Below are 14719 nucleotides of genomic sequence, written 5' to 3' on the forward strand. Positions count from 1 at the left end.
AATCCGGGAAACGGAACAGCTGCCGGAGGAGTGGAAGCAAGGGGTCATATGCCCCATCTACAAGAAGGGCAAAAAACTCGAATGTGAAAACTATCGTGCGATCACTATCCTGAATGCCGCCTACAAAGTGCTATCCCAGATTATCTTCTGTCGTCTATCATCAATAGCAAATGAGTTTGTGGGAAGTTATCAAGCTTGTTTCATCAACGGCCGCTCGATAACGGACCAAATCTTCACTGTACGGCAAATCCTCCAGAAATGCCGTGAATACCAAGTCCCAACGCATCACTTGTTCATCGATTTCAAAGCGGCTTATGATAGCATCGACCGCGAAGAGCTATGGAAAATCATGGACGAGTACAGCTTTCCCGGGAAGCTCACAAGACTAATAAGAGCAACGATGGACGGTGTGCAGAATAGCGTGAAGATTTCGGGCGAACATTCCAGTACGTTCGAATCCCGCCGGGGTCTTCGACAGGGTGATGGACTTTCGTGCCTGCTGTTCAACATCGCGCTAGAAGGTGTCATGCGAAGAGCCGGGTTCAATAACCGAGGTACGATTTTCACAAGATCCAGCCAATTTGTTTGCTTCGCGGATGATATGGATATTTTCGGCAGAACATTTGAAACGGTGGCAGACCTGTACACCCGCCTGAAACGTGAAGCGACAAAAGTCGGCCTGGTGGTGAATGCGTCAAAAACAAAGTACATGCTGATAGGCGGAACCGAGCGCGTCAGAGCCCGCCTGGGAGGCAGTGTTACGGTAGACGGGGATACTTTTGAGGTGGTTGATGATTTCGTCTACCTCGGATCTTGTTAACGGCTGATAACAACGTTAGTCGTGAAATACGGAGACGCAACATCAGTGGAAGTCGCGCCTACTATGGGCTGTAGAAAAAGCTGCGGTCGAGAAAGATTCACCCCCGCACCAAATGTACCATGTACAAAACGCTTATAAAACCGGTTGTCCTCTAACGACATGAAGCTTAAACCATGCTGGAAGAGGACCTGCTAGCACTTGGAGTGTTCGAACGAAGGGTGCTTAGGACGATCTTCGGCGGCGTGCAGAAGAACGGTGTGTGGCGGCGGAGAATGAACCACGAGCTCGCTAGGCTCTACGGCGAACCCAGTATCCAGAAGGTTGTGAAAGCCGGAAGGGTACGCTGGGCAGGGCATGTTGCAATACTACCGGACAACAATCCTGCAAAGATGGTGTTCGCGTCGAATCCGGTTGGCACAAGAAGGCGGGGAGCACAGCAAGCGAGGTGGCTTGATCAGGTGCAACAAGATCTGGAGAACGTGGGTCAAAATCGAAGTTGGAAAGAAACAGCCATGGACCGAGTGAATTGACGTAACATCGTTAACGAGGTTTTATAAAATTAATTGATGTAACACCAACTAAATAAATAATACCTATACGGGCCAAAAATACTTTTGATATTTCTAAAAATAGCAGTTTCTTTGAAATAAATGCAGGACTTCCATAACATTTCATATTGAGTTATTGGCTTGTGTCCAACTTTAACCTTCTCTTTCCCATGCTTGCCCAGCTTCTCAAGAGAACCTTTTCTAGCTTCTTGGTAGAAACTTTCCCAGCATCTCTGGGGTAGCTCTCTGTTTCTGGGGCAAGAGTTCAAGGTTTCTTACAGAAGCTTACGGAAAAGCCTCTCAGTGAAGTTTTTCCAGCAGGATTCAGGTTGAAAGCGGTCAAATTTTGCGTGACGTGTTCCCTATGGCGCTTTTCTAGCTACTTCTCCGGTAATGCTTTCTGATGGGATTATCTCCAGCTTCTTGTGATAAGATTTCAGTGCTCCTTATTACATGGCTTCTGGGAATACATTTTTTAGCTTATATACAAAGCTGTTTCAATCTTCAAGGTTCAAGCTTCTTGATAAATCTTTCCTGTACTCAAAATACTCCACACGTCATTGCTACGTGAAAACATACGTGGTTTTTTTCCATCGCCCTTTTTCACGTAGCACTTACGTGAATCATAGGTAGCACAGAATGGACGCATAAACTCTTGAACTTTGTCCGTTTCACTGGCGTTACATGTAAGAGCTATGTGGATTTTTTCGTATATTTTACTTAGCGATTTAATAGATCCGAGATGATTTTCTGATGCTAGTTCTTAAAATATTTCAATAGAAATAAGACCAAATTTGCCGTCGAATGCGTCTGGATGCATCCAATTTGAACATTTTTTCTTAGAGTTATATGCATTTGAATTTAGGCAAAAATTTGCCTTTCTCAGTCATTTTGTCTATCCCCTGTATCTTGTACGCCAGAACTCAAGATTGCATCACTTCTATTCTGAGTTGAAAAAGTTCTATAAAACTTGCTTCCTGTCACTAATTAACAGAAGGATGTATCGATTAAGGTGAATATAAAATGAAGCCAAAACTTGAATTTGCTGGTTCACAGATTTAGAGAAAACTTCTTGGTAGAAGCTTTCTTAGCTACTTTTGGGAAGCTTCTTATGTTATGGGATCAGAGTTCTACGTTTCTTATAGGATCAGGGAAAAAATCCCAATAAATTTGAAAGGTGCTTTCCAGCTACTTGTGTGAATCTTTTTCAACTTCTTCGGAGAAAATGTGTTCTAGAAGAATCATTCCATGCTTTTTCCAAACTTTCTCGGCATTTTAAAATGTGCTTTTCCAGCTACTTGGAAAAAGCAGTTTTAGTTTCTTCGGAGTTTTTCTTGCTCCTTGGAAGAGATTTGCAAGCTTTTTGAAGAAGCAGTTCAAGCGGGACGTTTTCTCTGCTTCTTGAAAACCCGTCTCACGTTTTTTTTCAGGTTTCTGGAACAATTTTTTAAGCTTCTGGGAAAAACTTTCTCGGCCTTCTGGAGGAAACTTTTCCAAGCTTCTGATGATAATTTTTGCCAACTTCTGATGAAAGTTTTTTCCAAACTTCTGAATGAAATTTCCTTCTGAAAAAAGCTTTTTCCAAACTTCAGGAACATGCTTTATAAGCTTTGAAAGATGGTTTTCCATTCTTCTCGGCAGCTTAAGCCGATGTCGTGCTTCTTTTGTAATTTTCTCGGACATCAGCAGATACATTCCGTGTTTATCTATTTACATTTATGCGTTGCTTAGTTCCAAAGTTCAATCACCGCATGACTTTATCATTATTAGCATTTATTGGCTTTTCTCGGTGAAAGCGATACTACTCAAAGTGGAAGGGAGCAAGGAAAGTAATGAAAGAATATGATGGATAGAATCGCAAGCGAGCGACGAGAGAAATGAATAGAAGTTGAAAACTAACAGAGGGCCATATATGAACAACACAATCGAAGCGACAAATCTGTGTACTTTTTTCAAATGGGCGTATCTAACAAAAATAAACAAATTGAGTTAAAAGCTTTATTGGCATCAGTTCGTTTTGGCGTTTCAAGAAATGTCATAAAATTTTAATTTTATTGATCTTAATATCAAGTAAAACTAAAAAAACAAATGGGCGTAATTGAAAAATGAACTGGTTTTTCCTTGAGTGCCATTTCGCCCATTTTCCTGTATACAGAACACATGGTGACAAAAGGGCTTATCTAAACTTCAAATTCTATAATGGGCATTTTACATATTTGTACTCATATTCCACATAATTTTACTTATTATTACTGTTATTAGTTTGCTAACGATAAGTGAGATCCTTAACATGAGTTGCATTTGCAATTTAACTCGAAATTCAATTTTTTAACAAATAAAATCGAAAGGTCACGTGAATCGACATCGTGCATTCATTGCATTTGTCATAAGCTAAAGAAAAAGTGCAGAGAAGTCGTCAAATAGATGCAATGCATTTAATTCGCGGAAATGTAATATTCACACAGTTGAAAATCGTAATTTTCGACACGCGAAAACCCGATTTTCTCCAAATCCATGCGTTGAAGCTACGTCGGGCATAAGGTGCACAGTGTAGCACACCAGATCCGCTGATATAATCTGCCCGACATAAAATTTAACCAATGGTTCAACGTATAGATTTGGGCAAAACAGATTTTCGCGTTTCGATAATTCTGACTTTCATCTGAATATAAGTAATTTTGATAAAATGCTTTACATATACTTACTGCGACCCACAGAAGGAAGCCAATAATCTGAGAAGCCTCGTCGTACGAGCAGTGAATGCAAGTCACAGATGCCACCCGACCGGAAAGCGGATCTGGTCAATCAATAATTGCGATAGAATGATGGTGCTGCCAAAGATGCTATCGAATCTATCCGAAGGAGTGACAATCAGATTCAGTTGCGCAGCTAAAGAGACTGGACTTCCGGGGTTCCTCAGACTTCTTCACATTGTAGGCGGCAAACATCTCGGAGCCTAGCTCAGAGCACTCCTAAATTCACCCATATGTAAGAATCGACACTGTCATTATCGAAAAACTTGCTGCTTTACAGCGAAAATCAACTTACCCGCAGCATCATGGTGATATAATCAGTGAAAGAGTTCATTTTCAGTTCACAAATATGTTTATCTTCACTTTACTATTGAAAAAACAAACTAGTGCAGAAGGGCGCAATTGCAACAGCTGAGAACAAAATGTCAAAACAAAGAGGCGCACTTGACACCTGATTTTCCAATTGGACTTGGATGGCGGGCTTAATTGGATTCATGTTTTGACAGCAGGCGAATTCAACAAGGGCGCAATCACAAATGATGTTCATAAAAAGGCACAGCCTTATTTTTTCTCAAATAAAGTGGCAGAACAGAAGTAATTAATTGTGATAATTGCCAAATTGCTAAAGCAACTCATAATTAATATGCTTATATGTAATGCGGGTTTAAAATATACACTGTAAGAAATAAAAACAAAAAAAAAATGTTTGAAAAATTTGATCATTGATTTCTCAATATTGGGTCAATGTCAATGTCGCCCTTTTGAATAAAGTAGCCAGAAATCGTTGCCTAACGTCCTGGTTGTGAACGGCTAGATGTTGTAGTGTTGGTCACTACTAACACTAGACAGGCAAAAATTTGTCGCCTCGACCTGTTAACTATATTGTTCGGCGGATGTTTCAGTTCTATCGATCGGTGGCATATTTTCGGGGATTCATATGAAAGTCGCGTTACTTATTGGATTTTTCGCGCCTCGTCTCATATGCCTTATCTCATATGGCCCTCTGTTAGTTTTCAACTTCTATTCATTTCTCTCGTCGCTCGCTTGCGATTCTATCCATCATATTCTTTCATTACTTTCCTTGCTCCCTTCCACTTTGAGTAGTATCGCTTTCACCGAGAAAAGCCAATAAATGCTAATAATGATTTATGCGTTGCTCAATCCTCGATCGATTCACACCGACAGACATGTCAAAATGCTTTTGGAAACGTTTTTACAACGCTGCGAACATCCCTTGTCAGTGTGACTATTGTCGGCAGCCTCATTCCCTTCGGCAACTTTCCCATAACAACTGCAGGTGAATCTCTTCGGCAGCTCCAAATTAGTCGCATTTTGAGGCGTGCTCATTTGAATTAATGGCATCTCCGGCGATATCGTTTGTTTAGTCTCGGAAATCTCGCCAGCGGGGAGCGGCAGAACAAAGAATCATCTGAATGTTTCCACTGATGTGTTTTGATAGAAAAATACTGTGTATTTGGCGTTTGAAATTTGGTTGCCGATAATAGTCGTATGGTACCGAAGCCGTAAGTCTCCCTAGGAAATTTATCCAAGTTGGAAGCATTTCTAAGCTTCTATCGGTAATTTTTACAAGATTCTAGAAAAAGCTTTTTCTTGTATCGTGGAGATGTTTTTTGAACCAGGGGAAGAAGCTTTTCAAACTCCAGGGGGAAGTTTTCCAGACATCTGAAAGAAGCTTTTCAAGTTACTGGGAAAAGCATCTGTAGGAAGCATTTTCAAGTTGCGTTAGAAAGCTTCTGAAGGAAATTTCCTTTTGAAAAAATGATATTTCTAAACTCCAGGAACATGATTTTTAGCATCTGGAGGAAGCTTTCTCATCATTCCGAAAGAAGCTTTTCCAAGCTACTGGATGAAGCTTTTCTAAACTTCTGGAGGAAGTTTTTCCAACGATCTAGAACAAGCTTTTTCAAACTTCTTGGAAAAGATTTTTTGCGTCTTCCACAAATTTCATAACGCTTGAAGGGTGTTGGTAGTCTGAAGCGTCACGACTTAGGCAGCGTTCATTTATTACGTAACGCTAAAATTGAACATTTTTGACCACCTCCCCCCTCCGTAACGCTTTTTGTATGAAAAATTTCAAATTTTTGTATGAGCCGTAACGCTCGAGCCTACTCCCCCCCTCCCCCTAGAGCGTTACGTAATTTGTGGATGCCGCCTTATACAAAGTTTAGAAAATCTCCACACAAAAAGCGTTACAAATTTTTTTGGCGTTCACAATTTTAAAGTTACGTAATAAATGGATGCTTTCTTTCGAGTTTTCGAAGGAAACTTTTCCAAGCTTCTGGAGAAAGGATGTCCAAGCTTTTTGGAAACGCTTTTCCAAGCTTCAGGAAGAAGATTTTTTCCAGTAGCTGTAAGAAGCTTTTCCAGCAGTCGAAAGACACTTTTTATACCTACTGGAAGGAACTTTTACCAGAATCTTGAATTATCATTGCAATCTCTCTCTTTTTACATCTAGGAGCTTGTTTTATTCTCCTTAGTGGAAGCATGTTAGGTTTTTTTAGGTCAAGTTCTATAGCTTTCGAGAGAAGTTTTCCTGGCATCCGGAAACAACTTTACTATTTTTTGCAGCTCTTGTACCGTCAGTTTCTAGAAGAAACTTGAAAAGAGAACCACTGATATTCTCTAAGAAAAATTTCGAATAAATCTCTACACATTTTAGGAGTACTTATCTATGTTGCCCTTCTACGCCTATCGTCCCATGTTCTATGTAAATCTTATGGACAGCATGACAAAAAAAGCTTTGTCAGCTTTAAGGCAAAGGGTTTTCTCAAATGTATCGAGTATCGATTTTCTTACATAACAAAAGTCTACATAAAGTATGCGTTTATTTCATTTTGTTTTGATAAAATACATTTAAAGATTAATTGACTGAAAAACAAGCATATCGGAAATTACAATACGTGTTTCATCGTTATGGGCAAAAAATGGGCCAAATTGACCCTAACTAAGAAGGCTTACCAGCTTTGGGAGGACATGTCTTTTTTAAACTCCTGTCTCCCCGTTTTCTTGTACTGGATAAGTCAGGCGGGTGTACAGGACAACCTAAAAGCTTAGCGAAGCAAACAAATTGACTGGATCTGTTGAAAAGCGTATCCCCATTGTTAAATTCGACTCTTCGGATAACACCTTCTAAAGTCGAAAGTCTATCACCTTGTCGTAGTCATCGGCGAGATTCAAACGAACTTCAAATTTGCCTGAAATCTTCGCCTGAGTGAAAAGTCGATGGGTTGGGAAGTGGTATTCACGAAATTTATGAAGGATTTGCTGTACAGTGAAGATCTGGTCCGCTGTCGACCGACCGATAACCTTGATAACCTTTTACGAACTCGTTTACTACAGGTGACAGACGACGGAAAATTATCAGGCATAATCTTATTAGGCCGTATTTAGAATGGTGATCACTCGGAAGCTCTCGTAATCCAACATGTTACCTTTCTTGTAAATATTCTACTTTCTTCCACCCCTCCGGTAGATTTTCTGAGCTTTTCGGTGCTGACAAATTGCCATTCTTTTTTGTACCTAGCTCTGATACGATCCTTATCGATAGCTTCATGGTTTTTAAGGGCTATTCATAAACCACGAGGTCTTTATTTTTGGAATCAACCCTCGTAGTTCGTTTTTCAATACAAAACACTCCGCTTCTCCCTTAGATGACCAAGTTATTTATGGACGAGCTCTTAGATGGTTGGTTTAGTAGAAGCATTAACCTAAGAATGCTCATGTCGCTGCTGTTTGTGCTACCAACATCTAGTTTGCCACGAACGGACAGCGTGAGTAAAGGGCCTCAAAGTGGCAAAATAATTTTAAAAACCAAAACAACGACATGGTATTGAACAAACAATGAAAAACCATGATTGAAGGTAATAATTATTAAACTCAGTTTTGTGACAACAGTGCCACTAGCCTTCTACTTCTAATATATCTGTTGTTGGTTTCCAGCATCTGCAGTACTGACGTAGACATTTCCTCCGTTGTCTTGATCTTTATTGCTTGCGCTCTCAGCAATATTCAGGTGTTCATCGAAGTGCTGCTTCCACCTTTCAAATACCTCACGTTCGTCCACTAATATGCTTCCATTATTTTCCCTGCACATATCGGCTCGCGTCACGAAGCCTTTTGCGGGATGCGTTGAGCTTTTGGTAGAATTTACGCATTTTTTAGTGTAGACTGGCAAATCTGTTCCATGTCCCCGCACTTCGCTTCCTCCTGAGGTCGTCAAACCAATCTTTCCGTCGACTGCATCCCGCATACCCGACGTTGGGCCCGCGGGATGTTTGTACAAATTTGAAAGGCGTACATCTTGGGAACCACTGCGCACAATACCTCCAAATTCCTTAGAACCACATGGCCACAACGTCCATCGAAAAGAGAAATATTTCGAGGAATATGTCTTCTCAGGATGATATTCTCAGATCTCTTATGAGAGCTTCTCGATAAAAGATAAAATTCATACCTAGTCCTTGTACTATAAATGAAAGCTCACCCTTTTATTAATTTTATGCCATTTGTAGGGAGTTGTTACGGATGTGTTCGAAGATGGAGTCCTAGTTGCATTTGAAAATGAGTAAGTGCTCCTTCGAAGTGAGAGAGGAGTTCCAGTCTTCTAATCCATTCGATCATTATTCTTTCCATGTGCTGATGTCGTGTCCGGCAACAGCTGGCAGGAAGAGTCCAAGTTCCTGTTCAGCCAAGTCCGTCTACCTCCGACCGAAACCCCGACCACATTCTGCGAGCACATGGAGGTCGAGGTGTACTCCCGGTCCAACGATAACGAAGCCTGCGGCTGGTGGCGGGCGGTTATCAAGGTTTGTGTGACGATATCTCTCGATAATCTCGATTCATAAGAAAAAAAAACGTATTCTGAACCATTCCAGATGATGAAGGGCGAATTCTTCGTGGTGGAATACCTCGGCTGGGACAACAGCTACACGGAGATCGTGTCAGCCGACCGGCTGCGAGCAAAGAATACGAACCCGCCGATCAACGAGAAGACCTTCTTCCGGTTCGAGATCGAGGTGCCTGAGGACATTCGGGAGTAGTGAGTATTTGCGTTTATCTGACACTGGATTTGCCTATTTTACTCATTAACGCTGTTCTCATCAATCTAAACCAGTGCTTTGCTGAGCAGTGCCAAAATCGACGGCGTGCATCGAGAGTTTCAGAAGGCGATCGGTGCCGCCGAGTGTAGGTACCTTCCAGATCGGGGCACCCTGCTAGTGATATCGCGGAGCGAAGCGACCCAGCGGAGGGCAAACATGATCCAGGAGATGTGTTTCCGCAATCTGAGCCAAAAGGTGAGCTTGAAACGCACATACAGTGAAGGACAATGTTTTAAGACCACCTCACTAAAAATAATAATCAAAACTAACTGGTATTGTTTGTTCTAACGGTGACAGTAAAAGATTTTGAAACATGCAGGGAGATGGTTTTGAAGTTTTGTCCATCACTCTTCTGTGGTTTCAATAGAATCTAACAAGTTTTGTCGTTTATTAGGTGATGCTACTAAAACGAACCGAAGAAGCTGCCAGACAACTAGAATCGACGAAGCTACAGAACGCTGGAGGGTAAGTTGCTATTCCATTCTTTACAAACTCCCAACGTTCACGTTTCAATCCGTAAGACAAGATTTTCCTTTTCCAAACAAACATGAATCAATCACCATCATCCATTCATTCTGCTTGCTAACAGTTGATCCCAGCAAATAGCAGCAGTAACAGCAGTCTCGAAAGCTAGTCAGTCCGAATCAAAATCCCGGTTACAGATTGACACGCAGGTTCTTCTCACTTCCCACCAATACCTTTAAAAAAAAAACCAACAAAAATCAACCCGAATACCGAAGCTCTGTTTTTTCTTCTCTCTTCTCGTCTTGTTTCATTTCCAGAAATTTTACTAACAATCAGAGAATTTCCGCTTTTATTGGACAATCAATGAACGAGAGGTAATCCATATTCACAAACCGCCTAGTGCCGAACCGAAATCTGTCCCGCAGTTTACATACCTATCCGATCACCTTTTACTAAAACAAAAACTGAGCAAACGCGAGCACGATTTTTTTTTTCTAATTTTAAACCGTCTAAATCCTTCTTTTCTGTTCCCTGTAATAGTAGAAGTAGATGGGCAAGTCGGTTGTAGTAGTAGCCGGTAGCAACTCGCCTAGTTTATGTGTAGATTTTATGTTATTTTTTATTTGATCATTCATTGAACTTATCACCAAGACTGGCCATTGAAACAATTTGTGACTTGATTGTCTATGAAGTATCAGGCGGATTTATGATAACACAATCGTCTTTCATGGATCGAAAAATTGGAACACTAAGACCGTTCATTGTTCATAATTTTAGGTCGGGGTCATTTGACATGAAGCTATTTGACATAACACCATTTGGCGTAATTGATATTTGGTATAATGGTCATTTGGAAAAACAATTTTTCTTCAAGAACAAGCACTTTTTGATAGAAGATGTATAATCCTGATTATCTTTTTGATAAAAGATATATAATCCTGATCCAAATGGTCCGCTCTCTATAATTTTAACACCTGAGCGCTTTGTAATGAACACATTTCCATTAAACATGCTCCTATCACGATTATTTGTAGAAGAGAGGATGAAGAAAGTACAATTTATTTTTTAATTGTGCCCTTATTTTTGCAAGTGACTTATTTCATGTAAAACGTCAATCAAATGGTTTGGACTTGAAACTAATTAATTCAGTTGTTTCACTATAAATTCCAATGTAGACCAGACAGTTATGGGCCCAAAAAATTATCGCAGAATCGAATTTCTTTATTTCATGGTTTGGTAAAAATCTGCTCTGTGATAAGCTGGGAGAACTAATCGATGTGGAAATTTTCGGTGCAAATATTCTTTTGACTAGGTATTCTGTTAGGAACCGTAAAGGATAATTGGCACAACATCATTTACTTGGTCAGATTTGCTACGTACATCCACCATCTACTGGAAATGGAAATCTACTGTACTCGACAATGCATACTGCATACTGGTTCTGGCTTCTGGCATCAAGCGATTCTACAAAGTGATAACCTGACGATCACCATAGACAGCAGAATCTCACAGGACCACGTTTTGATCGATGGACGGCACTTCTCCAACATTATCAACGTCAGAACCTACCTGAAACTGCACCCAAAAGTCTCCGTTGTTCACAAGGTACGGTACCGACGCCCGCCGCGGAGATTCAAGGCAGCGAAAGGAATGACTACGTTAGAACGTTGGACAATAGTAATCATCCAGCTTCCATTTTGACTGAAGTTCAGGATGCCATTAAACAGCTCAAAATAAAAAGGCAGAAGGCAGGTGGAGTAGAAGGTAGCGGAACGAAATTCATCAAGATGGGTCCGGAAAAGTTCTTCGCTTGTCCACATCGATTGGTGGTCAGAATCCGGGAGACCGAACAGCTACTGGAAGAGTGAAAGCAAGGGGTTATATATGTCTTATCTACAAAAGGAACGACAAGCGAAATGTGCTAACTATCAAGCGATCACTGTTCTAAATGCTGCCTCCAGATAAACTTCCGCCTTGTGTTTTAAATCCTCCAAAAAGGCCGGGAATATCAGGTCAGGAAACTCACAAGATTGATAAGAGCGACGATGGACGGTGTGCAGAATAGGGTAAAGATCTCATGCGAAAACTCTACTACGCTCGAATCCTGAGAGATGAGAGACAAGACAAATTGGGAACTTTTCTGCATGCTGTCTATACATTGTGCTAGTGGGTGCCATGCCGAAAGTCGGGTTTAATAGACGTCTTTCGATTTTTACAGGCACCACTCATTTTGTTTGTTTCTCGCATGAGAGGGATATGTTTGGTAGATAGCATTCTTAAGGTGGCAACAGCTGACAGGATACGTTGGGCGGGGCATTTTGCAAGAATGTCGGATGTGGCGATTTGTAACCTTACTTGCTACCAGTTCTACGAACCTAAATATCAATACAGCACCAGAATAACGGCCTAACTCACAAACAGCGTTTGCGTTAGCGTATAGTTACGGTATACTTCGTAGATTGGATACTAGCAATCTTTATGTTTCTTTTGATATTCTCATTCAGACTGCTTTCAGGCTGGGGAGTAAACCTTGAACGAATCTTAAACAAGAATACAAATAGCATAAACATCGCTATTCCCGGCCTCGCCCATCTTTACCGTAACTTGGGATAGGGGAAGGAAATGTTGATGTAGCACTTAATGAGAGGCCACCGACTCAGCGACGCCCTCATAAGTGCTACGGAGTTGGAGGTTGGGTAAGGTATGACGTCAGGATTCGCCTGAAAAGCCAGCGATATACCCATGGCATTTGTTGGTTAAAATTTAAGTTTTTAATCTCTTGAAATCCGATCATTGAAAGAGAAAATTTTGGTTATTTATTGTTCGTATAATTATGTACTACGTATTACTGATAGATTAACCGACGATTTCTACTCAAAAATACGTATGAGCAGAATCGATCCCTCCAGGGTCATCGATTTGTTCCGAAACAATATATTAGGAAGAAAAAAAACATAATGGCAGTACTGCCATTTGTATTTTAGTGTTGCTATTGTATAAAGTAATATGGAACAAACTCACCGAATCATCAAACAGGCTACAGGCGCTGGTGAAATTGACCTTTCCAATTCCAGCCGGGTTTCAGGGTTTATCCGCAGCTAGACGCGGGAAGCAAACATTCGAGCACCAGATTTCAACATTATTTTTTTATATGTCTTTATTAGTATTATTCCAAACATTACATTCATTTCTTATATCTAGGTGTTCTGTGTTAGACTACTATTTTACCAAATTAGGATAATTTGGTAAAACAAATTTGAGATTTTTTTAACATTTTGTTAACAACATATTACATTTCATTTGCCGTAGCAGTTTAGATTTTTTACAGGTGAGTTGATTTCACCTGGTTATAAAAGAAAAAAACATGTTTTCAATGTACTTAACCTAAACATATAACGCATTAATCGTGGTAATAGAAGATTGTAACGATTTTTGCCTGAAATAATTAATTATTTTATTTGACATTTGTTCCAAAGCTTCAACATTGGATATTCTATGTAACTCATTGGTACTATACCAGGGAGGAAGCTTCAGAATCATTTCCAAAATTTTATTTTAAATTCTCTGCAGAGCTTCCTTCCTGGTATTACAACAGCTAGTCCATATTGGTACAGCATACAACATGGCTGGCCTGAAAATTTGGGCTTTTTTGCAGACCCATAGGACATTAGTAGCCTTACTTATGATGTTGTTCAGATGAGAGTTTGAGTGCAATTTATTATCCAAAGTAACCCCAAGGTGTTTAACTTCTTCCGAAATTTGAATTTGAACTCCATTCAAAGAAGGCTGTATAAGCTTTACCCTTTTCCTTCTGGTAAAAGGCACGATAATAGTTTTTGAAGGGTTTAGGTTTAACCCCTCTTTTCTACACCATTTGAGAGTAATTGTTAGCGCAGTTTGCAACCGATCGGAAATCGTGTTATCAAACTTTCCACGAACCAAGATGGCTTCATCATCAGCATATCCAATTACCTCATAACCTTGATCTTTTAGATTTCTTAGGAGTTCGTCTACTACAAGAGACCACAGTAAGGGCGATAACACTCCTCCTTGAGGACATCCCTTAGTAGATCTTATAGATATTTGCGCAACTCCTAGATCAGCAGAAATTGTCCGATGCTTGAGCATAGTCATAAACCATTCGATAACATTTTTATCCAAGCCCCTTGCTTCCAAGGCTGAACTCATAGAGCCAAGGCTGGTAGCGAGTCACTTTTTAGTGACTTGGTCACTTTTTTAAGGCCAGTCACTTTAAAGTCTCTTTTTTGAAGCCATTTCAACTAAAGTCACTTTTTTCCACTATTTTGAGCTACCGTGGACGTACCATATTTGACGCGGTTAAGAAAATTCTAAATTCAAACACTTGTCAAATCGTCTAAATCTTTCCGATTTTGTTGAAATTTGAACACATGCTAGCTCAACTATTATAGAATTAGGGAAAAATCAGTAAAAAAATATTAAACGTTTTTTTCTTCATGTTTGATTGACAGGGCTGGTAGTAAGTCACTTTTTAGTGACTTGGTCACTTTTTTCGACCTGGTCACTAAAAAGTCACTATTTTCGACAAAAAGTCACTAAAGTCACTATTTTCAGGAAAATGGTCACTAAAGTCACTTTTTTTGTGATCAGATGATAATGAAATCTTAGACAGGGATAGCTCTTCAAACATAATCAACAAGAAATGGATATTTATCATTATCAGGGCAACTAAAGTGTGATTTTGAAATCAAAGTGTTAAGATTCTTGACTCAAGAAAATAGAGACTTCCGACTAACTTTCTGGAAGAATTCAGGTGAATATTCCCTAGACATTTCCAACGGAAAATGTAAAAATTTCCTGAGAAAAGTTTTGGAGAAGATATTGGCAAAACTTAGGAAGCGACTTCGGGAAGAAATTTTTGTCCGAAATATTTGGATAAATTTTGACACAACGCAGGACTAATATCTAACAGACGTGCTGAATAAATTACCAGTGAACTTTCTGCAGTAATCTACGGCTATAGAAGGAATCCTT

General features: G+C 40.0%; 1 protein-coding gene across 6 annotated transcripts in view; it reads left to right on the top strand.

The window, feature by feature from the left end:
* The window catches only part of LOC5571798 (synaptic functional regulator FMR1), a 97730-nt gene that overhangs the window by 22839 nt on the left and 60172 nt on the right, over positions 1-14719 (top strand). For 4 of the 6 annotated variants that reach the window (XM_021854009.1, XM_021854066.1, XM_021854131.1 and 1 more), the window contains exons 2-7: positions 8654-8706; positions 8800-8947; positions 9017-9180; positions 9256-9436; positions 9636-9706; positions 10024-10080. In XM_021854009.1, coding sequence (XP_021709701.1) covers positions 8654-8706; positions 8800-8947; positions 9017-9180; positions 9256-9436; positions 9636-9706; positions 10024-10080 — 674 coding nt within the window. The remainder of the gene's footprint in view (positions 1-8653; positions 8707-8799; positions 8948-9016; positions 9181-9255; positions 9437-9635; positions 9707-10023; positions 10081-14719) is intronic. The other 2 variants (XM_021854254.1, XM_021854314.1) reach the window with 1 other exon arrangement.

This window comes from Aedes aegypti, chromosome 1, assembly GCF_002204515.2.
Source record: "Aedes aegypti strain LVP_AGWG chromosome 1, AaegL5.0 Primary Assembly, whole genome shotgun sequence".
Taxonomy (NCBI): domain Eukaryota; kingdom Metazoa; phylum Arthropoda; class Insecta; order Diptera; family Culicidae; genus Aedes; species Aedes aegypti.